At 38.0% G+C, this 26,784-nt stretch overlaps 1 protein-coding gene across 6 annotated transcripts; it reads right to left on the bottom strand.

Annotated features, from left to right (window-relative positions):
- Positions 1–447: 447 nt before the first annotated feature.
- KRAS (KRAS proto-oncogene, GTPase) lies at positions 448–26,784 on the bottom strand. Of its 6 annotated transcripts, XM_030469565.1 has the most exons (7): positions 26,545–26,664; positions 25,191–25,432; positions 19,236–19,414; positions 16,598–16,757; positions 10,570–10,685; position 9,310; positions 448–4,105 (listed from the first exon to the last, which is right to left on the bottom strand). In XM_030469565.1, the coding sequence occupies exons 2-7, from the start codon at positions 25,299–25,301 to the stop codon at positions 3,989–3,991; spliced, it is 684 nt and encodes a 227-aa protein (XP_030325425.1). In that variant the 5' UTR covers positions 25,302–25,432; positions 26,545–26,664; the 3' UTR covers positions 448–3,988. The 6 variants fall into 6 exon arrangements, with proteins under 6 accessions (XP_030325425.1, XP_030325419.1, XP_030325421.1 ...); XM_030469559.1 differs by lacking the exon at position 9,310 and having other exon boundaries at positions 10,562–10,685; XM_030469561.1 differs by lacking the exon at position 9,310 and having other exon boundaries at positions 10,562–10,685; positions 25,191–25,314.

Genomic DNA, 26,784 nt, shown 5'->3' with positions numbered 1-26,784 from the left:
ACTGCAGCAGTAGTGGATCAAGGGTTGGACTTGATGATCTCATAGGTCCCTTCCAACCCGGCCAATTCTATGATTCTATGATTCTAAGTCTGCCTTGGGACTAACGAAAAAAGGGTCTCCAGGGTGTGACTGAAGATGGGCCAGGCTCAGCAGCACCCACCCGTGAAGGAGGAAGGAGCAGAACCTCACCTCTCAGCTGCCTGCAGAGTGGAGAATGTGAGAGCAGCACAGCCCAGGGGAGCTGGATGGGTGCAGTGAGTCCAGGCACAGCGGCACCGCCTTTACGGAGGAAGGGAACACCCATGGGAGGAGACAACAGCTTCGTGTCAGGCAATGGAAAGGAGAAGAAATAAAACTGAGAACAACTCGATGCAGTCCATGGGATGCTCTCTTACAAAGTGGAGGGCCTGAAGTTCTTGGAGAGAAAAAGCAAACTGGGACAGAAACTCACAATAACTATTTTTTTTATTACATTACAATAAATAGGAGCAGTACAGTTTGACAGAAAAAATGACAAATTCCAGATCACCTCACAGCACATACTCCTAAAAACATTAAAAATTTTAAAACAAACAGTGGTCTTTTTTTTTTTTTTTCCTTTTTTTTTTTTTTTTTAACTTAGTATTCGGTATGACCAACATTCCTAGGTCATACAACCAAATGATGGAAAAACTGGATCACACTGCATATGTTCCACATCAAATAAAGCACAATGTACAAAATGTGCATGTTTCAGTTTACACTATACAAAAATAGTTAAAATACATTCCAGGTAAACATATTACATTAAGAAGTCATTCTAGTAAGAAGTTGGCACTCAAGAGGAAAAAGCAGAAGTCTTCTCAACATGAAAACACAAGACAGTGGAATAAAGAAATGTTAGGAAAGATTTACCATCTATGTAGCTTTATGTAAACTTTAGACAAAATGATTTCTTTACAGTCTGATGGTCTTTGAAAGTAGTAACTGTATTGCTTCATAGTACAGAGGAGCAGAAGATTGTGTCAGCATCTACCCATTGCAGAGATTCTGTTACTGTAACAAAATCTAAACAGTCCAACTTTTTTCTGAGTTAGCAAAAAATTTAGGGCAATGAGATTGCTCAAAAGAATTAAATTTTTGTTTTCAGAAAACCAACAACAAAGTTGTTTACCAGAGTTACATAAAGCTACTGTAAGAAGGTGTTACTCCCTTGCAATTTAATGTACTAATATGGCATGTGATTCACATGTTCATTTAGTAGTTGCTATCAGAACAGATAGCGTCCAGGTATGTTCTTTGAAAGCTTTCACATAGGGAAAAGACAGAATAATTATGAGATCATTTTGTGCAAGCTGCAATCCAACATGCTTCACCAAATCTGAACAAATATTAAGACAAAACTGCACAACAGTGGCAAGGATGTGTATTTTTCTTTTAAAAGAAAGTAAATAAGGGCTAATCTAAGTAGATTTTGTATTAATCTAATTAGATTGGTAGCTAGAGCTGACACAAAAAAAGAAAAACCAAATCACCCTATTTTTGATGTAGCTCTGTATTAGAGCTATGTAAATCCACATTTGATGGTTAAGACATTTCAGTTAAAATACCTCCTAAATTTTTATATAACTTCACATTAAAATTTTAAACGTGCCCTAATTTTACATGCAGTGTGACTCAGTTACCAAAACTCTTAAAGGAATCTTAAGATTATTTCCATTTTCTCAAGGCACACTATCCACTTGCGCTACATTCCTCCTATATCGCCAAGAGTGCCTACAATATACAAATAACTGTCTCTAAATTGTTTTAACCTTGGAAGTTTAAAAACGTTTTACAACATTAAGAATCTCTTTGTACTCCTTATCAGTCATTATCAGATTAAGCTCTCCTATTACTGTTTCTCAGGATGTTTCATAATCTAAGGTATATTTCACATCAGTGCTGAAATGAAAGGGAGGGGAGGACGGGTGTCACTGGAGGGTGGGGAATGAGGGACACTGGCAGGCAAAGCCATTATTTCTCTCAGCCACACTGAAACTAAACAACATACAGCAATCTGACAGTATACATCCCCCTGCCAGCTTTGCAGTTCTCAACCTGTGGGAGTCACTGAGGGGTTTTTTTTTGGTAGAAGCAAAAGATTTTTCTCACGCAGTTGCACCTTGACATCACGTAAATGTTCCAAGTTATGCAGGTATTGTACTGTGTAAAGTTTCCACGTCATTTTTTTAGGTATACCTTAGGTCAGGGCAACGCTGCTATTCCCTGTTCAAAACTTTTCAGTGTCCTGAAGTATCCAACTTCAATGTTTTGCATTTTATTTTTTTCGGTACACGAGAGTCACATTTTCAAATTTTAATCTGCAGGTGAGTGAAGGACTATGAAGAAGTTCACCTTCAGGAACCCAGCCTTCAATGAAACACTCAAAGAATGCAACATTTACAGTAAGACAACAGGAACTGACAACACTGGGATTACTGGCTCTTACTTTAGTGCAGAATTACTAGACTACTGCAGTACCAAAAAATGAAAGCTTCTGCAAAAATTCTGCATTCATTCCAATCAGAAAAAAAAAAGAAAAAAAAAAGGTGGGTGGGAGGGAGGGGAATATCACAAGAGAACCTCATCACAGAGAAAGACAACACTAAAATCTGGGTCTAGCTTCATGACAGTCTAGACACTGGAATGCCATCACCAACCATTTAATCTGTGCAACAAAACTAGTACTTCACAAAGATCACACGAACACCGACTCTGAAAACCATGTTCTATGCTGACAGTTTGTGCAAATTCCACACCATTTTTATGGCATAGTGGATTTCCAAAATATTTGCATGAAGCAGCCAAATTCAACTCATTCATTCACTCATTTGATGTAACTAGAATTTAAAATTCTTCCCCCGTTTTGCACAAAATGGGCATCTGGAAATATTTAACGCCACTCTTGGAGGATAATAAAAGAATGGTTTTGTTTCACTGTGTAATTTGGGATTAATTCTGATTTAATTCTTATGGTAAATTCTGGATCTATGTATGAATTAACCTAAGAATTTGAATCAACTTATCAGTTAAGGCTTTCTAGTATTTCCCGGAGAAACTAAGGGTGAAATCCTGTACCTACGGAACAAAGCTACTTAAAGATTTGCTACTGGGGGTCGGGTGAGCTAGGATTTCACCTTGGCCTTCAGACACAAAAGGTTAGCAGAAGTCTTAAAACAATGCATTAACAATAGCAAATCAACCTAATTAGAACTTTTACTTTTTCCATTGCCAGATGTGCATCGTTGTCTTTTTTTCATTTTTCTTTTTTTTTTTTTTTATAGAAAAAATAGAGTATTTAAGGAGTGACTGTGACAAATTGCAGTGAAAAATTTTTTTTGTGAAAGTTTTATCTTTTTTACATTCATTAAAGTTGATCTGAAATGCTACAAGACTAGATGCCTGGAAGCGAAACCTACAGGAAGACTATAAAGGCTTCTGGTCTCTCTATATTGCAGTCAGTCTAAAATAAAAGAAAGGCTGAAACTAAAATCTCATTCACTAACTAGTCCTTTTTCCCAACCAGATCTGAAAACCAAAAAATTAAAGGGGTTGTTAGAATGTGCAGAGCCTCATTTCATTGTTCGGTTTGCACACAGAAGTTCACTATCAGTAAGAAAAATAGGAAGTTAGCAACTGTGCATGCACCAAAGAGTCCTAAGACAGTTCTCAGGTTTTTGTATGTGGTGTTTTTTTGTTTGTTTGTTGTTTTTTGTGGATTTTTTTTTAGTTTTGTAATTTTTTTGTTTTTGTTTTTCACAGGCATTGCTAGTTCAAGAACCAACAGTCGAAGAATACTGGCACTTTAAAAGGAATGAAGTTTCCACTGTCATTTAAAACAAACATTCAGGTAAAGCTAACAGGATCAAGAAGCAGAAAGTAAAGTAATGCTAAAACAAATGCTAATAATTTAGTGTAATGTACAAAAATTATTTAAGTACTTCTTAAGAATAACGATAAACTGTATTTACATAATTATACACTTTGTCTTTGTCTTCTTTTTCTTCTTTTTACCATCTTTGCTCATCTTCTCTTTATGTTTTCTGATTTCTCGCACTAATGTGTAGAAGGCATCATCAACACCCTGGAAAGACACACACGTGCACACATTAACATCACATCAGCAGACTTAACATTAATACAGCCTCTCTTCATCTGACCTGACCAGGTGCCACATGTTCAACCAGCACTCTGTTCTGTTTTGCTGCCTCCCAGGAGAACTTACACTGTCCTCTCCTTGCTGAGGCTTTTATCATGTCCCCTCGAGTAGGCTGGGGGTTGGAGGCACTGCCAGGGCAACAGTCCTCCCAAGGATTCCTGCTTTTCGGGAAGGGGTGTGCTGGGAAGCAGAGTTCAGATGCTCCTGTTGTGCAAGAGGAAGGCACCTGCCTGCATTACTGTGCTTGGGCAGAGGGGCCCACAAGGGAGCAGCTCTGGAGAGTGAGGATCATAGAATCATAGAATTGGCTGGGTTGGAAGGGACCTCAGAGATCATCAAGTCCAATCCTTGATCCACTACCACTGCAGTTACCAGACCATGGCACTGAGTGCCACATCCAGTCTCTTTTTAAATATCTCCAGGGACAGAGAATCCACTACTTCCCTGGGCAGTCCATTCAAATGCTTGATCACCCTCTCTGTAAAGAAATTCTAATATCCAACTTAAACCTCCCCCGGCAGAGCTTAAGACCATGCCCCCTTGTCTTGCTGAGAGTTGCCTGGGAAAAGAGACCAACCCCCCCCTGGCTACACCCTCCTTTCAGGGAGTTGTAGAGAGCGATGAGGTCTCCTCTGAGCCTCCTCTTCTCCAGGCTGAACAGCCCCAGCTCCCTCAGCCTCTCCTCATAGGACTTGTGCTCGAGTTCCTTCACCATGCGGTTGTTGCAACATTTAATCCTGGCTACAGGCTGTACTTCTCCTGAGTAGCACTGAAGCAACAACCCCAGTGCAGTTTTCAGGCCAGCAATACTACTCTAGCACCTGCCTGTCCCCTTTCTCAGCTGTTCCCCAAACTGGGCATACAGCAGCCTGCAAGTGACACACACGTTTAGATTATTATATTCTGCTGTTACTATGGAATAAAGTTCTGAAGCATTAGTTAGTTTTGCTTAGGCCTTAATCTATATGCAGATCATTAAAAAGACACAGATATTTTTATTTACAAGAATTCAATACCGAGCAATGATTATGTTTAACCTAAATATTCAGATCATTTCTCAGGCACACTGATACAGTAATCACACAGCAAGTTTTATAAATTTTTACCTATGCAAATCAAATCAATCCCATGTTCCAACGATAAATTATTTAGTAATCGTTCCATTCAAACTATACAAAGACATCTGGGACACAATATCTATGGTGCTGTATCATGTACAGTCACTTAAAAACTCTACAGTTCCAATAGTTAAGTTACAGACAAAATTCTAATATTTCTTCACATCAAGAAGTTTTTCTTTTGGGGGGAGTAATTACAGCCAACAAAAACTACCTCTGGTCAAAGGAGACCAGCATATCTAAAAGCCTGATATAAACCATTATTAAGTACAATGTTATACAGTTATTTTGTAACAACCTATTTACATGAAAGAGTTTATTCTATTGCCTCGCTTTCAGGTTGCTCCAAATTCCTAACAAACATGTGTCAACTCCTCAGCCTTTATATTTAATAATTTGAGTACTGACAGTTACAGAACCATAATGATAAAATGGCCTTGACCACTGACAGATGAGAAATAGTTGTATAATGTTACTGTATCACAGCAACCGACTGCACCACAGCAGAACTGGGTCTTGAAATTCTGCTTTACACCTTGTCAGCTACGGTTTGCCTTTAAGCTCGCAGTAAAACTTAGCAGTTTCTGTTTCCCTGTCTATGGACAAGGAAACTTCCGTAAGAGAACAGAAAAAAGCTCAATGAAAAGCTAAAAATCACCTAATTTACTACTGTTTCAGTTAATCATCAAATAGTGAAGAAATTTCATATGGAAAGTCCAAATATAACAGTGGGGTGCTAAATAGCTTCTCTCGTAAATCAGTGCTCCCAATATAACAAATTTATTTTAGACCTTCACAGACTTCATAAAATATTGATCAAAGATCAGTTATTTGTAAGATTCCTTTGCAGCCTCTCTCCAAACACCAGTAGCACTCTTTTACAAGGTCTTGTAATATACAGAATACACTTGCAAATAAATCATGCTACGTTTTAAAATATCATTGATCAATATAAAATTGAGGTAGCCTTATTTCCCTGATTTTGAGAATTAGAAATGCTTAATGTTGTTTTACAGACAGCTAGTGTATTTTGCTTATAACTTCAGCATTAATATACAAAGTGAGAATTTAGCAGTGTTCCTGTAAGGAAATCATCTTGAAGTAGTGACAGTTCAAAGTCCGTTTGCTGCAGTTCTCATGTCAGACAGAGATAGAAGGGCAATATTAAGCATCAAGCACAACAGACAGAAGTTTCATTCTTAGAAAAAAAAATGGTGTGAGAAAAACCTCTGCACAACACACTTCTACAAGAGTGTTCACATTTCCTTAGAAAACTCCCTTTCAGTATTTCACGCTCATCATTAATGTGTTAGAAAAATACTCATTATGAGGACAGTTGTTGGCTTTCAGAGATGTCTCCAAATGGGACACACTCAAAAATTACAATTTCAGTCTTCAAATGAGCCACCTTCCTTCATTAAAGTGTTTTTAAAACAAATACAGAGAAAACAATTTGTACAAAGTAGTACCCAGAGGCTGTTCTGGGCCTCGAAACACACGACTTCATAATTAAGGCCAAAATCTTTACTGTGCCTAAGAAGGTGAAATGATCTTTTAATACAGTGCATGTTGCACAATACAAGGGAACTGACTTAGCTGTCATGCTTGCATTTATATCTACTTTGTAGAGCAAGCCTTAAAATTATAGATAGTCCATTTCGTAGTTTGGCACTAAAGTCCTCTTAAATTCAGGTAATGAATATAACATTCCATATAAAGTTACATTCAGAATACTTGTGAATTGGAACTGGAGAACTCAAGATAAACCCAGATCTTTCACTTTTCAGTTCGTGGATTAAATTTTAAATGTTAGTAGTGGATACTCTGTTTACATGAGGTTCCTAGAGGCATCAATACCCTATGATCAAAGGCAATCAAACTTGCCAGTGACTCCTTTCAGTAATGAAGGACTGCATGGAGCTGACCAACCTCCCTCTAACCATGGGGTTACTGTCTGCAAGGTTCCTGGTAAGCATCAGATGTACTAAATGAGGGCTTTAAATCCAGGCTCAGGATTAGAAACTCAGAATTCTCTGTCTTGTGCTCAGAACTAAACCATGCTGCCTCAAAAAAGGTGACCTGACAGAGCTTGGTCCTGGCACTTGTTTCTCCAAGGGGCAACTACGAAAAGGAGAGGAAACAGAAAAATCAGGAATGCTCCCAGAGAGCCAGCCCTCTCCTGGCTGCAGCTTCTCTTTGGGACACCACATGGTGCCACAATGATACAGAAGTGTGGATATGTGGTTGCATGGTTACAAGCATGAATTAAGACTTGGCAGCTAACCTGGCTATCAATAAGAAACCCTACATTCATAAGGAATTGGGAATTCTTTAATACCTCGGCCCCCAAAATAGACCCTTTAACAGGTTTTAAATTGGAGAAAATAGTATGTTTTTTAATATATAGATGCACATATATACATGCATCAGTCATGAAGAAGAGAAAGTATTTGTACACTTCTGTAGTACCATGGAAAAATTAAGTTACGGTTTTAATCAAGAACCTAGAAAATTTAAAAATCTGAATCTAGAGCTTCTGCAATTCAAATTTTTCATATTAACCCAACGCAATCTGAATTATTTTATCTATACATCTAATCTATGCATTACAAACTTTTTTTTATAGTATGCTTTTTAAATGAAAACTTCAATGATTTCAAGAAGAGCTCTTTTGATTTACATTGAGTTTTAGAAATTTCTTCCTGCCAGTTGGAAATCACAAACAGAGCAAAGGTGTTCTCTGCTTTATGTGTAACCACAGAAAGAACGAATCTCTGGGGAAGCACAAGCAGTTAATGGGAATCCTGACAGTCAAAGTTTTCAGTTACCCTGTACAAGATTAATGTAATCAAGAAGGCAACACATGAGCAGCAAGAGGATAAACTGAATATTCCAAGAAGTAGCCATACACTCTGAATAACCAAATTTGATTACCCACTGACAAAAAAAAAGTTACTTCTCTCTGTCACACCAATCTGCATTATAATGAAGTCTAAAATCCTAAGTGAAAGGCTCACATCATTAGGTGCTGCTCCCCTTAGCTATCTGCTATGCACTGGACTGAAATAATACCCATCCCATTACTAAATGGAAAGTAATACAAACCAGACTGATTTAAATGTCAGATTTCTTATTTCATTAGAATCAATACTGAACTACAGCTGTACCACAATAATTCTGGAACATGCTGTCTTCTTTGTTCCTAAATACAAAGTTGCAAAATGACTATCCATACTATATAGAATTCACTTCAGTATAAAGACAAATTTTTCCTCCCATGAGGAGACAATCCTGAAGTTCTAGAGTCTTATATCCAAGACTATTTTTAAACAGGGTATAGGGGGGGGAGGGAAATACAATACCCAACAACATCCATTGCTGGCAGAGATTTCCTCCATCTGGGAAGCAAACAACAAACAAAAAAACAACTCCCCAAAAAACCCAAACCCCACACAAACCCTTAGGTTTAGGCAGAAAGAAAGAACAAAATTGTTAGGAGGAAAAAGCCTATGTTCACTGAGCTATATAAAAAAAAAGAAAAAATAAAAAAAAGTCTTAAACTTTGAAAAATCCTTCCACTGAAAAAGTAAAGAAAAAAGCAATTCTCACCATCCTGCTCTTCTCTCAAGAAGTCCACAGAACAGAATTCAGGATCTTTAAAGTACAAAAAGAAGTTCCACTTTTGCATTATTGCTACATAAATATGACAGCAAGAACCAGCAAAGGTGTTTTTCAGAAGGCTTCAGGAGTAGCCTTAAGCAACTTAACTCCTCTTCAAAAAGTCACCTTGCCAAGCTCGTTTTGTGATAACTAGGAAAGAATAAAATGAGGTATTTTGATGGCATCAATTTTACTGATGTTTGGATGCAACTGGTAACAAGTTTCCAGTTTCCTGCAAAGGAAACCTTTCATACAAACCATATCCCTAAGTGTGTCTTTCTGAAGGAAACATAATAAAAAGAATTATCTTTGAGCACTAAGTCCTCTTTTAAAAGCTGAAAATAAAATAACCCTGAGCAGATCTAGTAAGAACTGGTATGAAACAAAATTTCTCCTCCCTCCCCTGGAATGAGGAATGAAACTCCCTTATTGAAGGGAATATTCCCATAGTTATGAAAGCCTCTTTAGGGCACAAGCCAAATGCCACTACCTCTTAGCAAGGTGTTTCTGAAGTACAAAAAAAACACGCTGAAAAGTTTGTCTTTTATACAATGGGAAATTCCAGGTCATCCTCCTGTTGGTCAGGTATATAAGGAGTAACAACCCCAGTCTCGGGCTGTTTCTCTGGTACATAGCAACAGTTAAGTGATGCAGTAAGAATTTAGAATTAATAGGACAGTCATACATGCAATGAACTATTCTGATAGTTTGTTCAAAAAGCACTGAAAGTGATTTAGACCACCAGTTATTCCCTATCAATTTTTCCTTCCTTCTTCTCCTCCCTTGTTTCCTTACAGTGAAGTATATGCATAAAAAAAGGATTTTGTTGGAGAATTTGGCTATTTTGGGGGGTGGTAGTGTTTGTGTTTGTTGATTTTGGCTCCCCCTCATCCTACCTTTCATCCTTCCTACTTCACTACTGCTTCCCCCTCACCTCCTTGTAAAGGTTCCCCAAATGTGAAACCTTACCATCTGGATCACTCATTCATAGCATAATTGTTGACCAAAAAAAAAAAAAAAAAAAAAAAAAAGAAAACTAATGTGTTGCTGGAAATGGCAAGGGTAAATCTTTTAAAGCTGAGGGAGAACAAGGGAAAATGGCATGGCAGAAGGAAGGGCCTGAGAACTAAGCAATCCTATACACCAGCAAGCTGACCATATACTGTTTTGCTGGGCTAGGGACCTCCTGATTCTGCATTTGAGAAAGACTCCAGATACTGTGATCCTCTCTCCTCAGTTCTTTAACATGAAGATTCAATCAATGCTCACTTCAACTGCATCTGCAACGCATCTGTAATAAAACTTTTTCCTCTTAATCTCTTCACAGTCAAGACTAGGACTCCATTTCACCCATGGAGAATTTGATAGGCAGTAAATACTTCTTGTTAATCTATCATTAAAAAACACCAAAAAACCCCAATCTATAGCACTTGGGCGGTTGTGAGGAACATTATGCAGGACTACTAAACCTAAACTTGATTTGTTTTGTATCTTAAATTATGTCATAAATTAACCATAAAATGTCTGATTTGCAGTACACTGTCAATCATCTTTATTTGGCAAGTGATTTGTAAAACTTACCCTATTACATTACAAAACTTACCCTGTTACATTACAAGGCATTTTTTAATTTTCATGCACCCTGGAGTCTTTTCTTCTTTGCTGATTTTTTTCACTCTGTACTGTCGAATCTCTCGCACCAATGTATAAAAAGCATCCTCCACTCTCTGCATTGTAAAACACAACTCCTTAAAAACTTCTTCATTAACAATCGTGACATATTGGGAAACCCATGGCAGGGGGAAAAAAAAAAATACAGCAAAACCACTGAAAATATGAGCTTTGCTTGAAGAATATATAGAAGATATTGATCTCCATTTATAGGTTTCAGAGTTCCTTTCAGTTCGATAAATAATTACATATTGTAATTAGAGAAGTTATTCTTCCATGCAGGAAAAGCAACAAGTTAATTACTATATTTATAAGAGCTTGGTTCACAACCAGGTACAAGGTAAATGTAATCTGTTCTCTCTGGGACAGATTTGGGCAACCACAAGGGTCCCATAATAAGAACTGAGTGCAAACAGCCTGAGAGGTTCTTCTGCTCAGATTCTTCTCTTGTTGAGGAGAGCTCTTTAAGTATTCCATGGGATGACATAGAGCTGTGTTTTACCTCTCTGGTCTCACACCCTACCTTTCAGCACCTTTGTGTTTAGGCTACTTGGAGATGATGATAGAATAAGCATTTAAAAATACGCAAAATGAAGATCTCTTTCAGCACATATAGATTAGAGTGGGGCAGCAACAGCTTGAACTTATACTATCTTTATTTTAAATTGATTATATCTGTGCATAAACCTAAAAAATAGATAAATCTGAGGTTGTTGTAACAAGATGCAAGATGTTTAGCTGCAGCTTTTAAAGAAAAGAGCAAACCTCTCTTCTGCCTTACTGTCAATCTCATTACTCGTCTCCTTAATCTGATCAACAGGGTTGTTAATTTAATACAAACTCGTTATTTGGAAATTATTTGGAAAACAGAACAGACTGATTGTCATGGGAGACAGTACAGCTACTTAAGCCCCAGAATTTTATTACCACCCAAATGCACAATTTGGGCTTGTGTTTGGCAGATTTTCCATAAATTATCTCCCCAACTCATCTTCATATTATGCACCTAATAGCAAAAGCAGCTACTGGGTCATTTTGCACGAGTTCAAGACTCACTAACACACTGCTGCTTATCTGAAGGTCCTTCTGAACTACAGACAAATTTAAAGATTTAATAAATTAGATTTATTTCTTGGATTGTACTGTTATGATGTAGTGGAGGACTGACAAGGTGACAAGTTGTTACATTCCAAGTCTGACAGTTTGCAAAACGTAAAGGGAGCCATTAAAAAAAAACAGAGCAAAACCCAAGCAAAGCTCATACTTCAGTGCCTTCCTGGAAGGAATGGAAGTTTATTCCTGAAGAGGAAAGGGTAAACATTGATCAGCTGTTATGTGCCAAAGCACAGGCTGTAAAAGAATCAACATATTTGCAGATCTACTGTTCTGCAGTAGAAATATTTAATTTGATTTTGTAGCCTTGACATGAATAATTAGATAACAATTCTTCAGGCAGTGTTTATTGCCAACTTTCCCATCACCAATATGAGCTGTAATTTGGTTTAGCAATGCAGAGAGAGGGAGAGACACAGAGTGAGAAAAGAAATTGCTACTACTGCCACCACCAAATACAGTTTTATGAATCCTCTTGAAAGAAATAATTCTGCAAGAAAATCTGTACAGACACACTTGCTAATTTCATTAGCATAAGGTAACATTTTAAAGAGCCAGGTGCCAGTCTTCCAAACTTGAGAAATCATTTTAATACAATTTTCTTTTAAGATTCTTCAGTGTCTTTTCCTTAAATAACCATGGACTATATATCTAAAATATGATTAACAAGTTCTTTCAGCTGTCAGAACTGCAAGGAAAAATATCCTTTGTCAGATACTAGAAACTTCAAAATCTAAACAACCCAAAGCACCCATGACCTTGAGGCAACATTTTCAAGATGCTTTTGACTCCTAGGAGACAGCTAAACATCCAATTCAAAATATGACTATGTGCAAAGAAAGACTACTCCAAATATAGATCAAAAGGATTTTCCCATGTTCCACTTCTGTAAATAGCACTTAAAGGAAACTAATGAAAGTTGGCCTTGACAGCTCTAAAAGTGTTCTGTGTCCACCCTTAAATGCTTCAGAGTTGGTTTCCTAAACCCAATTGTTAAGACAAACGACATCAAAATTATTCATGAGAGCATGAGCAAAAAGAATGCTGCTCTTTTGCATAAAAACACTCTCAACGTGAAACTTTGTAGTGGTAAATCAGCTTAGCAAATATCAGAGAATATACAAACCTGCAAAAATCTACTAGCTCATGTAATATCACTTACAGGTTAAAGCCAGGGCTTACTGTTCTCTAAACCAGGCAAAATGCTTCAAAGACAATTACTACAACTCAGCCACAAACATAACCTCCACTAGTTTGGGGAGGGAGAGGGTGTTAAGCTGATCGTATTGCTATCTTATGGTGGTAAACACCAGACATACCTCAGTAAATTCTTATTAAATACTGCAAAAAAACCCAATTATAAGTTACAGAGTTAATCACTCCAAAGTTAAGTACCTGAATTACAGCTGTCCTATCTGAATTTCACCTATTGTGCACACATATTTTGATGTACCTATTTATGTTAGGTAAATAACAAACCTGTTCTCAGCAACCTGGAGTTGCAGTCATTCAGCACACAATTTGGATGCCAGAATTTGTTTGTACGTTTTTATATTAAAAGTCTCTTTTTTGTTGTTGTTGTTGCTTTGGGGAATGACTATGCTTTTTGGGAAAGCTTTACCTTACAACAAACAAGTGACATGAAATAACTCAGCCCACATTGTAAAGCCTGACAAAGTTATAATTCACTGAAAACTAAGTTTTAAGATGGAACCCGTACACTTGAATGACATTAAAAATGGCTTGGAGTGAAACACATACAGTACCATTAAACAGATATAACAAACCCCTCAAAAAATAGCAAGCTGGTTCAAGCAAACTGTTTAAGTCATCAGTTACGCATAATTCTTAATTGAGATGTAGGAATGAAGTTTTGTAAGTACTGCACCAATTATTTCATCAGACCAGGTACAGGTTCTCAACTTAAAAAAGCACTGCAGTTATTTCAGCTTTCTGATGTGTATAATAGGTTAGGTCCCAAACTTGTGATGAAACTTAACAGCATCATTGTAATTTAGGTCAACTTCTTTATTAAACACTTCAGAAGTGTGTTTAAGTATATATTCTCAACAATGAGACCTAACACTTTGGGAATCCCTTTACTGTGCTTACAGTAATGCCCATGGATCTGCTTTTCCTTTGAATTCAATACTAGACAAACAGTTGAAATTTTCCAAGGAAAACAAAATCCTACAGTCAAACCACATTTGGGGAACAGCCTTACAACTTCTCCTTAAGTAACACACAGGCAAATGGAAGCCCAATAAAAGAATGCAGGATCCAGCCTTGGTGGGAATAAATCAAGTTTTCCTCTCATCTCTCACTGATAACATTCATAGAATTGGGAGCTATATGCTCATGTGGACAGGGATTATTTGTAAATTAAATCTTATGTCAAACACAGAAAAGCAAAAATAGCTATTGAAATAAACCTAAGCAACTCAGTCTTCTGCATAAGGATTATGAAAGGATGAGTACAAATGATGCAACAAGCCTTACAAAACCACAAGTACTGACATGTGTTTACATTTAGATGTAAGACTATCACAGCTTTTCATAAAGTACATTATATTCATTTTAGGCAGTGGCCTAATTAAAGAAAATAATAACCTATAGGGTTAAACCCAAGTTAGGGTCCACTAAGCTAATATTCCACTGATGAACTCAATGATTTGTATGAAAATGTAGTGATCTGCCTTAAAGCACAACCTTTTTGCAGTAATTTCATTGCCAGTCAGTATCAAAAAAAAAAAAAAATTAAATACCCTGACTTCTACAGCAACTTATTTCTACACTTATTATTTCAATGTTTTCTTTTTCCTATTTTTGACCCTGTCCATGAAAATCTTACTTATTTGTAACAAATACCATTCTGCATGAACATACAATGTGTCTTGGCTATCAAAACAACGATATGGACAACTGCTTTCCATTTCCATCTCCCCTGTTCTCTTCAGCAGAAACCTTTCCAGTTCTCTCTGAGTGGGGCACAAGGAAGGGTTGAAACAAGAAGATAGTGGGGGTCTGTTCATCAGAGCTTTAGTGCTCATGTTTCAGTGTGGTGGGAGGTGTGTAGAAAAAAAGGAAAAGGTTCCTACTTCTAAATATTCATGTCAGACTTTCTACAGACTCCAAAGGTACCAGACCACCAGCTAGATCTGTTCATACTTAAAAGTTCTGTGTGTATAACCAGAGAACCAGATTTTTTTTAATGCATTGATTTTTAACCAAGGACAGAACCCTGCCCAGTAAAAATATAGTCCGTGCAGCTAGCAAAATTATTTGAATCCCCCATTTTAAAAAGTTATTGAAAAATCATAGTATGTAAATTCATGTGCATACACACTTATATACACAGACACATACATAAATATTTAGATGATCTTGCTGTCATCAAAGATCAGGTTCCTCCTTCAATTCCTTTATATTTCTCAAAAATATTTTATTTACACAGCATCTTATCAAGCATTTTCACATCAAGTTACAAACAGCACTGCGAAAGAATCAGGAATTATACCTAGTGGTTCCAATTTCTGGAAGCCAATACTCTCAAGAGTCTACTGGGCATCTTCGTTTTAAAAACCTTCCCTTTTTATCCTAACATCTCCATGACAGCCACTAATATAGGACCTTCCAAGATAAGAACACTGCAATTATTTAGTCCACTTATATGCCACATTGTGCAGCACGCTCTTGTGGCCCAATTTATTCTCAGCCAGTAAACCTGCAAAGCTGCTTTTTAATCCTACCTAACAGAAACATTCTCTATTGCTAGAAGTTAGCATTCCTTTGATTCCTCAGTAAAGTTTTACTAATTAGTCCAGGTTTCAACTTGTCAGAAACCTGGATGAGTGGAACAAATTTGCACTAATAAAAATATTAATTTCTAATCTCCAAAAATAATTTAGGTACTTTCTATGAGGAAATTCTGCTACATGATGCAGATGGATCTCTTTGGCAGTTACACCAAGCAGCTGCTCAAATTGCAATATTCTGCTCTTAAGTGCCTCCTTCTGCAAAACCTAATTCCTGATTCATAGCTTACATGTTAACACTTGGATTATTCAGAGCATGGGTTATTGGGGCACTCAGGTCTGATCTCATTTGTATCAATAGAAAGCCTTTACTTTTAAAACCACAAATCAGTATTTTTCAAAAAAAAAAAAAAAAAAGCGCTTTCTCCCAGAAGTACAGAACCAGCTGCATCTGTATCTGTACAGAATCTCTTCTCCTGAGTGCCCAGATCTCTATGGAGACCTTTGTTCCAGCAAACCTCGAGAGAAGCACTGAGAGGACCCTAATGGTGCCTCTTTCACCTATACCAGGGGGGTACAATGAACCAAAAGTAAGCTCTGAAGTCTTCAGAGTATCAGTAATTTTAAGAGACTTATGGTCAACTGCTTAGTTATAAAAAGGTGTACGAAGCATGTCCCACTAAAACTGAATCAATGCCTAGAAAAATTCCTTTTGTTATTAATGAAAAGACTTAGAACAAACTAATTAGCTGTTTGCTTAATCCTCTTGTTGAGGACAAACAAAACATTCCACTTAGACATAAGAATTGGTTTTTATTCTATCAAAACCTTTCACAATGTTAATAATGCTGCAGCCATCTGACAGTGGAAAGTAAAAGCAGCCCAGGTCTCATTCTCTGAGTTTGCACAACTGAAGCAAATCACTGTTATAAACAATTGCTGGTTGTCAGTGACTTGACAGAAAGAAGAGACAGCATAGAAATTTCTGCTCTGGGATAACATATCTATTGAGGTGAACAAGCAATTGTCAATGTCTAGAATAATTAAAATTATGATGATTCAGATGAGAGCTTTATGTCTGGTCATTTTGGAGCTTTTACCTGTCTTGTCTTTGCTGATGTTTCAATGAAAGGAATTCCATAACTTCTTGCTAAATCCTGAGCTTGTTTTGTATCTACTGTTCTGGAAGGCAAATCACATTTGTTTCCTACTAGCACCATTGGGACATCTTCAGAGTCTTTAACTCTCTTTATTTGTTCCCTAAAAAAAAGAAAAAGAGAAAAAAAGAAAAAGAAAAAAAGGTAGATTTTATTTAACAGGCATTAATAATTAACTATTTATATGGTTGATTTTAAACAATGAAATACAATTAACATACTCTAACAACTTTCCTTACATTAAGATACTGCACATACACTGTTAGAAGCCATCAAAAAATACACTGACCAATCCTGCCACCATCTGATTTATCATCTTTTTGGTTTTAAGTATTTAATATTGAGGTTGGTATTTTACAAAATACTTTAGATTCTGATATCATTAAACTAATTATTTCTATTTATTTGTTTATGTTTCTAAAAGCTAATGCTAGAAAAAGCTTAAGAACCTCTGGTATAAACCTTCCTACTTATCTCTCATACTCGGTATTCATAATACTCGGTTCATTTACTAGGATAAAACCCTGTCAAAAGCACTATGCCTGTTGTTTTGATTTTTTTCTGCCTGGGGTTTTATTTTGGATTTTTGCTTGTTTTTTTAATTAAAGACAGCATAACAAACTATTCATTTAGACAGAGGTTTTAGAACTTTGAAGACAAATGGTCTGGTTCTCTAAAAAGAGCAATTTGGTACAGGAGGCATTTCAAACACTAGTTAGAAAGCATCTTGAAATATTAGTTAGATGTACTTGTCAAGAATGTCAAATAGCAATCATTAATTTCAATACTTTTGCCTTCCCAAATAACCTAGCACTATGTTCCTCAATTAATATAGCCACCATTTTATCATAGGATTTTGCTTCTGTTTGCAAGGCCATCCACAGGTGTATGGAATACAAAGCAGAAACTCCAGCATTCGACTACAAGTTTGTTCTTTGAAACAAACTGAGATGGCATTATGCAAGTCTACAACTGTCTTTAAAAAAAGAAAAATGCCACATAGAAGCCTCTATGCTCCTTTTTCCCTTTATGTCAGCAACTATCTTACCTTTGTCCCATCTTCCTCTACAATCTTAAGTTTTTCTGAGAGCACCAGACACAGGTTTTTGAATTTACATCCCCACTGTACTAAGCTGCTAATTCTTAACTGCCTTTTTTGATTTTTCTTAAGAAGGGACCAGTAACAATATACTGAATTACAAAATTTTATATAGGACAAAGTGTATACAAAGACTGGCTAGCTCAATTTTAATATAAATTTTAATATAAAAAACAGTCCTGAAAGAGCCCACACTCTCAACATTCTCTTCAGTACCTCTCCCTGGGTTAGCACGCAGAGATTTTGCCTCTTCTCATCTCTGGAAATATTCAAGGTGAGGCTTAATGATGCTCTGAACATCCTGATCTAGCTGAGAGTGTCCCTGCTTCATGCAGGGTGGTTTGACTAGATGACCTTTAGGGTTCTCCTGAACCCAAATTATTCTATGATTTGCAGCAGTACTGCAAGGAAGATAATCTAATAGAGAATTATTTCTGTATGTAAGCATCTACCTGTTTAGCTACTCACATCAGCACACTACACAATCAAATGAACTAATTTGCTGGCATATGGGAGAAAATTAAACTATGTGATCAGGCCAGTAGCAATTCCTGACTACAGTTACCTTGAACTGTCAAGGTATCCCACCTTAAACGAAAGAACTGTAACTTCTACTTGTAGTAAAAGTGTGCAACTTCAGCTTGTGAGTAGATGTTGAGTTTGTGGGTAATACTGATACCAAAACTCTCCTCCACTATACAGAGACATAGATCTGACAGCACTATAAATGCCTAACTACAAATAGCTTAACATTACCTCTTTGTGACTAATCTTGAACTGATGCTGCTAAACCCAGTGATCTTTGGTAGGATTTCCATTGCCTTCTAACAGAATACCCAAGGAGAATTCACTGTAATAGTAAGCTACTAATTTGTAATTTATTTGGCATAGTAGCCACCAGTAACTGCTTCTATTTCTTTATTAGAGTAGCTGACAAAGTAAGCATTAGTTGAAATTTGAATCTAATTATTAAAATAATAATAAGAAGAAACTATTAACAGGTTGATCCAGTCATCCTGGGGCTCAGATTTTGTGTGTGTCTGCCTTTCTTAGGCATCAGAGCTCACACATATTATTCCTCTAGTAACATTCCATAGGTATTGCCCCTCCAACCCCAGAATAAAAGCTAACAGTTTACATTATTGTCTGTATAATTTCAATTGTGTAAGTTTTTTCCAGCTCAACAGAGTTTTATTTATGGAATGGGCAGAGTTCACCTTTAGATAAGTCTTCACTATGAACAGGCAGAAATACTAAGTCACATCAGCTTTTAACAGAAGAGCTTTAAGATACTTAGTCTGCCTAATTTGCAAACAAGGCAGATTTTACCTAAAATTACAGACGTACAAATGCACAATAAGTTGCAATATTGCTCATTTGCAAATCTCCCCCTATTTCATAAAAGATCATTATCTAGTGTAAAAGCAAGCAACCTATTTGCCTAAAAAAGGAGTTAAGTCAACCATCTTTCATTATACACACCTATAATGGTGAATATCTTCAAAAGACTTTGTATTGTTTATAGCAAATACACACAGGAAACCTTCCCCTGTTCTCATATATTGGTCCCTCATTGCACTGTATTCTTCTTGACCTGCTGTATCAAGAATATCCAAGAGACAGGTTTCTCCATCTATTACTACTTGCTTTCTGTAGGAATCCTAAGAAAAGAAAAAGAAGCCTTGGTTAAACACAAACACCATTTTGAACACGTATAACTCAGAAGATATTGAAGCTGTTTATTAGTCATGACTGCAAACATCTAGGAACTGAAATTCAACTTCACAGATGGGCAAATGACAGTAGGAAAATAATGTCCCACATTTACATGTATACAGTAATCCAGAACTCAAAAGAGCACTGCAAGGACACGTTTTTATCTTTATTCTAAATCTCCTGTGAGTAAGAGTATATGTGTGCACACATACACCAAAGGACAGTGTTCTGATTTTGCACAGAAGGACAAAAAGCACAAATCAAAAGCATCTCCCCTTTGCCTCTGTTAACAGAAGAAATGAAGAAACTTGCAATCCTGACTTTAATAGATTTGAGTTTGTTTAATCTTACTTAATTTACTTTTATTAAAATAAAAAAGTAGTAAAATTTTACTTTCATTCTATGGATGTTCACAGAAGCACTGTGTGACAGCAAGGTACAAAATAATAAACCCCAAAGAGTTCACTAATAAGACAACTTCAAAAACATATGCCAATGAAAAGCAGATGAAGCATTTAAAAAAAAAAAAGACTTCAGTGTTGGGGACAGGAAATCTGTTTTTTATGCCTTTATGCCTAAGCAGGTGCACAGAATAGTTTTTGTTACCACATTATCAAAGCTGAGATGATGTATTTGAAGTTCAAGTTTTCTAGCTATGACAAACAAATACAGAATCATATAAAAGCCCTGATGGCTTCATTGAGATGTTGGAACAAATTATTTCAATGCTATCAATTCAAAGTTTTCAGGTCACTGATTCAAGTGGCTAAAATCTGTACAAAGACCCAAGCAACCAGACATTAATGCCTATATTCAGCTCTTAATGGTGCCAGGATTCTATGAATACATAATTTTAACAGTGAGAATATAAGAATTACTTTCCCAATAACTATTTTCTATAAACATCTATATATTAAAAAATAAAACAAGTTTTAAAAATAGGTCATTGAACAGCACTATGAACTATTCTCAGTAAACACTGCATATAACAAATAAATGGTATAAACACAAAATCTTGGTATTACCTTTCAGATCCTTTAGCTAGATAATAACACAATATTGCTATTGTTCTTTTTTAACACTATAAAGAAGTGAACTTAAGCTCCTGGGAAAGGAATTAAGGAATTAAAGTTGCAATTCTAGCCACCTTCAAGATGAATTTCGAATTACCTTCTGTCATACCCATTTTAAGGCAGAATACCTACTCCTATGCATGTTCTATCTGTCTGCATTTTTAAAAAAGGGTCTCTTCTTTCCTGCTGCTCATGCTAAAAAATGAGCAGGAGATAACTGTATAGAATCAGTATCTTAAACTAAGCAAATCATGTAATCTCAAATGTCTTCCAGGCACAAGATAAATGTGACAGTATCAGTTAAGACAATATTGACTGTTTACCCTTAAGATAAAGGTGATTTTGGACATATTTATTTCACAGAAGTGCAAATTCAGTGTTTGAGAAAGAAGTAGGTAACTTTCTTAAGAAATATAAGCCATATTTAAATATTGATACAGCTGAGACAAATACACAGGCTACAATGTGTTTTAAAATCATGTTAATAATATAGTTCATTGCTTAAAAGTAGAAACCCCACCACTCTGGTAAAAAACCCTCATAGGAGGCATCACTACTTCAATTTACTTAAATTAATAGCAGATCCACCATGTCCTGTGATACCTTTATCACAGTTCACAAAAGTACCAGTAGAAGATGTAGGATTATACTAGGCATATTTACAAAGCTTTCATTTTCTCCTCTTGTAACTTGACTGCTAGTTTAAAAACCTGAAAAATAGTTATTGAAAAGCCTGTATTCCTCCTTTACACCTTAGCACTTCAAAGAACAAAGTCCCCTCAACTGAGCTCTGAACAAAAGCTTTAAGTAATCTTCAAAGAAAATAATTTTGAAGAGAAAAGAAAATTGCTTCTAAGAAATGCTGTCTTTAACAGGCCTACCACGGTAGCAGTAGTAGCAGCATAAAACAGCACAAGTACAAGAAGGAACATTTGGAGACTGGTTTTGTTTTACCCACTTCTGGAGAGAAAATTTGGTCAACAACTGGAATGAGGATTTGAGGCAGAAGGAAAAGAAAGATGTGGAAGATAAAATCCAAGCTTATGGTTTCCTTCCAAGCTACTGAAACAATAACCACTTTGCTTTTATACCTTCCCCACTACCACCACCACCACTTACTAGCATACAGTGTAAGGCTACTAACTAAAAACAAAATGCAAACTAGAATTTCATTTCAAAGTAGTACCAGCTCCAAATACAAATTCCCAATTTTTCCCCACTATCCAGACCCAGCATATCTGTATGGAAAAGTTTTAATTTCATAAATCACTTAAGCTGCTTTTATTGGCCTTTCATAAGCCATAAAAATCAGCATGAATTATGCTAAAAGGAGTAATAATTCCATCTGTTCACAAGCACTGATAAAAAAACGTGATGGGAAATCTCAGCTACAAGCTACATATGGAATTTATCAAAAAACTCACTGCTTAATAAAACCCATCTAAGAAAGTAACACTCACTTTGTAAAAATCCACTATAGCAGCAAATTAATATTTTAATATCACAGCTACTGCAACTAAGCTATGACTAAATATTGGTGGAAGTTTCACAAGTGCATGGGTCGTTTAAGAACACATACTTAAAGATCAGTATTCCTAAATCAGTCGAGGGATTTTGCTAATCCAATTGAAAAACCCCTGGCAGGCAACTAGGAAGGCAGCTTTTTCTCTAGAGCACCTACAAGATGACAAAGATTTAGCACTAAAACATGCTGAAGCTTTTAAAAAAGTGAAAAGACAATAATTTTTTTAAAATCGTTATCAATGTATTAAATACTTAACAAACCTCGACCAGTAGAGGGCACCAGTCTAACTGTTCTGTGTATCAGGCCAGCCTTAAAGGGTTAGTGCACATACAGTTTAAAGAAAAACCAACACACTTAGAATTGTTTGGCTACAAATCCCTGCTTGGACATCGACTTCAAGTAAGAAATGAAATTGTGAAACCCATATAAAGTATGTATATTTGAATAACAGTAGCCACCCAAACATGCACTCACTTTTAATTCCTCCCTTGGCTGCTCTCATCTGTTACTCTCAGATACAAGTAAATAAAATACTCAAGCAGCCCATGAAACTTGACATATTCTAAACAAGTTTTTTGTTGAATCATTAAGTTTTTCCACTGAAAACAGCAACAACTTTAACACTGTAAATACATCTGTGATTAAGTAACTAGTTCAGTTTTCTTTTTCCTCTCCAACTGCATCATGTCTTCCTAACAGCAGAATTTTAGAATTGCTGAGTTTTATCTTCTTAATCACAGGAAAGATTTTAAATTATTCAATAGCTGTGTAGTTACGGAATCCACTATTGACAGGAACACCAAGCTCTTCTTTGTCTATTCCAAAATAGCTAGCTTGATTATTTAACTGCAAGGGAAAATCAGTATTTTGGCAAAGCTGAATGGCAATGAAAGAAACAGTAGTAAGTGAGAAACAACAGTAGTGACAATACTGAACTATCTAAATAGTAACTTAACTGTTACTATTTACCAGCCACAGCAACTTTAGCCTTATTTCCTCATACTGTATAAAAACATTTTACAGCTATTGTTCTTTGATCAGCTCCTACCACTGCAACTGCATCTACACAGGAAGCACAACCAAGCAACTCTTCTCAACCAAGTGGGAGTCTACCCAAGCAAGGACTGAAGTCTCTAAACCAGATGATGAGCCCATTCTCTGGAACCTCTTTGCCACTCCAAAGCACAGACTACTCTCATTATAACTGAATTATTCCTTCCCTACATTATTATCCTATAGTACTATGGGCACGCAAGTTGATTTACCACACAAAATAGGAATATACAGTCTCCATCCTCAAGGTCTCAATTTGTTTGCAAGAAAAAAAAAATAGGGTAACCCCTGCTTAGACAAGAACTTGTAGGAGTTGCAGAACATTAATACTGCTGCATGCGACAAGTTGTTGATGCTGATAAAATCCCATTAGGTTAAATGTTTCTTTGTTTCAGAAGAAAGCATGGATGCTGGGCCATACTGCAGTGTTACAGTCACTACCCACTGCCCACTACCAAATAAAAGCCACATTTCCAGGATTCTAGGTTCTTTCTATAAGGAACTGTGTTTTCTTTCTGTTACTTTCCATTAAACAGATTTGGTTTCCCTCAAAATACTCAGCTTGCTAATTAGCAAACCATCTCCAGTGATTTAGGATTACTGGCCTTTAAACCTTTGTGCTTCTAAATTGTTTGTGCAGTTCTGGCTTTGTATGACAGCTTCCAACACAGAACCTCCACAGTGCTTTCTGTAATGCATTACACACACCTCTTAGCTAAGAGAAACGCAGATGATCATGAACAAGTATTACAAACACCAACATCCCCCACCAAAAGGTCTTTTTGCAGGAAAAAAAGTAAAAACCCATTTTTCTTGTTCCTTTCAAAGAGCTTTGTGCTTTCTGGTTTTTAAGTGTGTTTTGGGCTGCTGGTAAGATTACACATCTTAGTGCTGCTCTCTTAGCCCAAGCTCTCCACAGGTCTGTTCACAAAACCTTGTACAAGCACAGGTGAGGGTAGGTGGTCATGCAGCAGGCAAAGAAGACACACAGGCACATTAAGGCAAATTCAAGCTCAAGCCAACACCTCTCTCTCTCTCTCTGGGGCACATTAACACAGCCCTGCACTTTGCTAAAGACAACTTCCTACCATCTCAGGGTACTGGATCCTTCTGCTTATATCTACCTGAAAATGACTGTATAGCCATTTTCCAAGTCACCATTTTCTGCCTAAATTCAGGCTCTCATGATTCCTTCAAGTGAGCTTAGAAGTGCCTCATTATGTAAACATATAAATGAAGTCATAAGCTACAAAGCTTCAGTGTTGGGAACATAAAAATGTTGGGTAAATTATAGTGTCATTTCTCCTCCAGGCAGAGGTTATTAAATTCAATGATCCACAGGAGATTTCAGACAACAGTAGTATTTTTCTTGTATTTAAAAGGCAGAGCTTGCTTTCTTATTAAAATCTTAAAAATACTGCAACTTATAAAGCTTAAATACATTTTCAGATTTTGAGGAACTGTACTATGTATTTCAAAGGATCCACTAGAGCAGCTATCTTGTAACATTTTTTTCTAGATACAGAAACATACACTGTTCTATTTAAAAAAGAAAAAAATAATTACATTTTTGCCTCATTCACCATAACATTCCAGAACACATTTCTCACTGTGTGAAAGAGATCTTAATGATAGGAGATAACCAAGCTTGACACATACAAATCAGAACTACAAATTTTCCATCTAGCTATCAAAAAGGAAAGTCACATTTAAGGGGTTGCATGCAAAGTCATCGAGTTTTACCAACCATTTTCAAGTGAGTTTGGCAAATAATTGTTAACAAGACCATAAAAAATATGCATCCATACTGTCCAACAAAACATGGTAATTGAGAACGTGCATTAATTAATCAAAATTGTATACTTTTTTACTGGGACTGTTGTTCCACAGGCAGGTCAAAAAGAACAGCAAGTTCCACTCCAATGCTGGTTTGATCCTAACCATTACCTTCAAGCTCTTTTTTAATATAAAGCCTTGTTCTACGTTTTTGTGGTAAATGTCCAAAAACAAACAACTACCATTATTACTGACAATCTCTCTTCACAAGAAGTATAAGATTAAACTCTTTACCTCTATTGTAGGGTCATATTCATCCACAAAGTGATTCTGAATTAGCTGTATCGTCAAGGCACTCTTGCCTACACCACCAGCTCCAACGACAACAAGTTTATATTCTGTCATTTTTTAAGCAAACCTGATGACAAAGAAACCAACATTAAGCAGAAAGTCAGGCTCCAGCTAATGGGGATGCGGTCGGTGCGTTTTCATCCAGTATCACGTTCCTTTACTATTACCGGAAAGCAACTCCCTCCCTGAAAGACAAGACAAAAAGCTATGAGGGAATAGCTATTTCTCAAACAAAATTCCACATGGGAAACGTCGCGTGGACACAAAACTGAAAGGCACAGATTTCAAAGAGATCAAAAAGTAAGGACACGCGAAATTCTGAAAAAAAGAGTATTTCTCGCGGAGCAAAAAAATGTTGTTCTCCGCTTTCCCCCTAAGCCCCGGTGACTCTGGGAGACCTCCCGGATTTTTTCGGAGAGCCGGGCCAAACCCAGTGGCCCTCAGGTTGAACCACAGACCCGGGATCCCGCCTCCTGCACACGGCGGTGACGGGACAGGCGCGGCTGCGCTCACTGCTTCACCTGACGGCTTCGCCTACCCTGCTTTTTGCTTGTTTTGGTTTTTTTCCCAGGAGAGGCCAACGCGACCGCGCCCCGAGCTCGGCCGTGGGGCCAGCGGCGAGACCCCCTTCGCCCCGAACCTCCCCCGGGACTCGGGGTGCCGCCGCCCGCCCCGCCCCAGCTCCCCTCAGGCAGGAGCCAGCGACGCGCCCGGGCCGCCCAAACTTTCCGGCGCGGCCCGGCGAACAGGGGGAGGGGGGAGGGGGATGGTGATTTGGAAGGGGTGGGGGCAATGTATGAGAAAAACGGGAGGGAAGAACAAGGTATGGGGAAAGGAGGAGGAGGAGGGGGGAGAGAGAGAGAGAAGGGGGCTTACTCGGTAAAAGCCGCAGGGTGCCGGTCTCCCGGAGGGCGTTGGCCACCTGTCCCGTCGCCCCCTCCCGCATCCGCCGAGCCACCGCCCGCGCCGCGGGGAAGGATGGTGGAGGGGGTAAGGCGGAGGTGGCTCCAAAGGATGCCGGCGGAGGAGGAGGAGGAAGCGAGGTAGGGCGCAGCCCCGCGGGCGGCAGCGGGACAGGGTCCGGGAGGCGGCCCCCGACCGGTTGCCGGCTTTTCTGCCGCTCCGCGAGGAGGAAGGGAGACGGCGGTGCCCGGCAGCGGGAAGCCGCACCACTTCCCCTTGCCCCACCTCGAAGGGAAAGGGGGGGTGGGAGGGGAGAGAAGGGAAAGGGGAGGTAAGGGGAGAAAGCGAGCGCGGCGGCTCGTCCCGGTTCATGGGGGTAAGGCTGGGCGGGTACCTGGCTGGTGGTGCAAGCGGGCCGCGGGAGCACGCCGGCGCCTCCCTTGCCCGCCCCGCCGCGGCGGTGGCTCCGCGTCCCTTTCCGTCCCGGTCTGAAATGGCGGGGGACGGGGAGGGCTGGGGCTGCCGAGGGAGTCGAGCGCCGAGAGGGTGGATGGATGGATGGACGGACGGACTGGCGGGCGTGATCGATGCGCTCCGAGCTCCCCCGCCCCTTGCGGCAGCCCCGGCCCCTCCC

This window comes from Calypte anna, chromosome 1, assembly GCF_003957555.1.
Source record: "Calypte anna isolate BGI_N300 chromosome 1, bCalAnn1_v1.p, whole genome shotgun sequence".
Classification (NCBI taxonomy): domain Eukaryota; kingdom Metazoa; phylum Chordata; class Aves; order Apodiformes; family Trochilidae; genus Calypte; species Calypte anna.
This window is presented reverse-complemented; position numbering and strand designations above follow the sequence as displayed.

Excerpts from the sequence above, each read along its gene's own strand:
- KRAS (XM_030469565.1), bottom strand. The coding sequence starts at position 25,301 with ATGACAGAATATAAACTTGTTGTCGTTGGAGCTGGTGGTGTAGGCAAG. Across the intron at positions 16,758-19,235 it reads GAAGATATTCACCATTATAG|GGAACAAATAAAGAGAGTTA; the intron begins GTGTGTATAATG and ends TCTTTTTTTTAG. Across the intron at positions 10,686-16,597 it reads CATCAGCAAAGACAAGACAG|AGAGTGGAGGATGCTTTTTA; the intron begins GTAAAAGCTCCA and ends TTTACAATGCAG.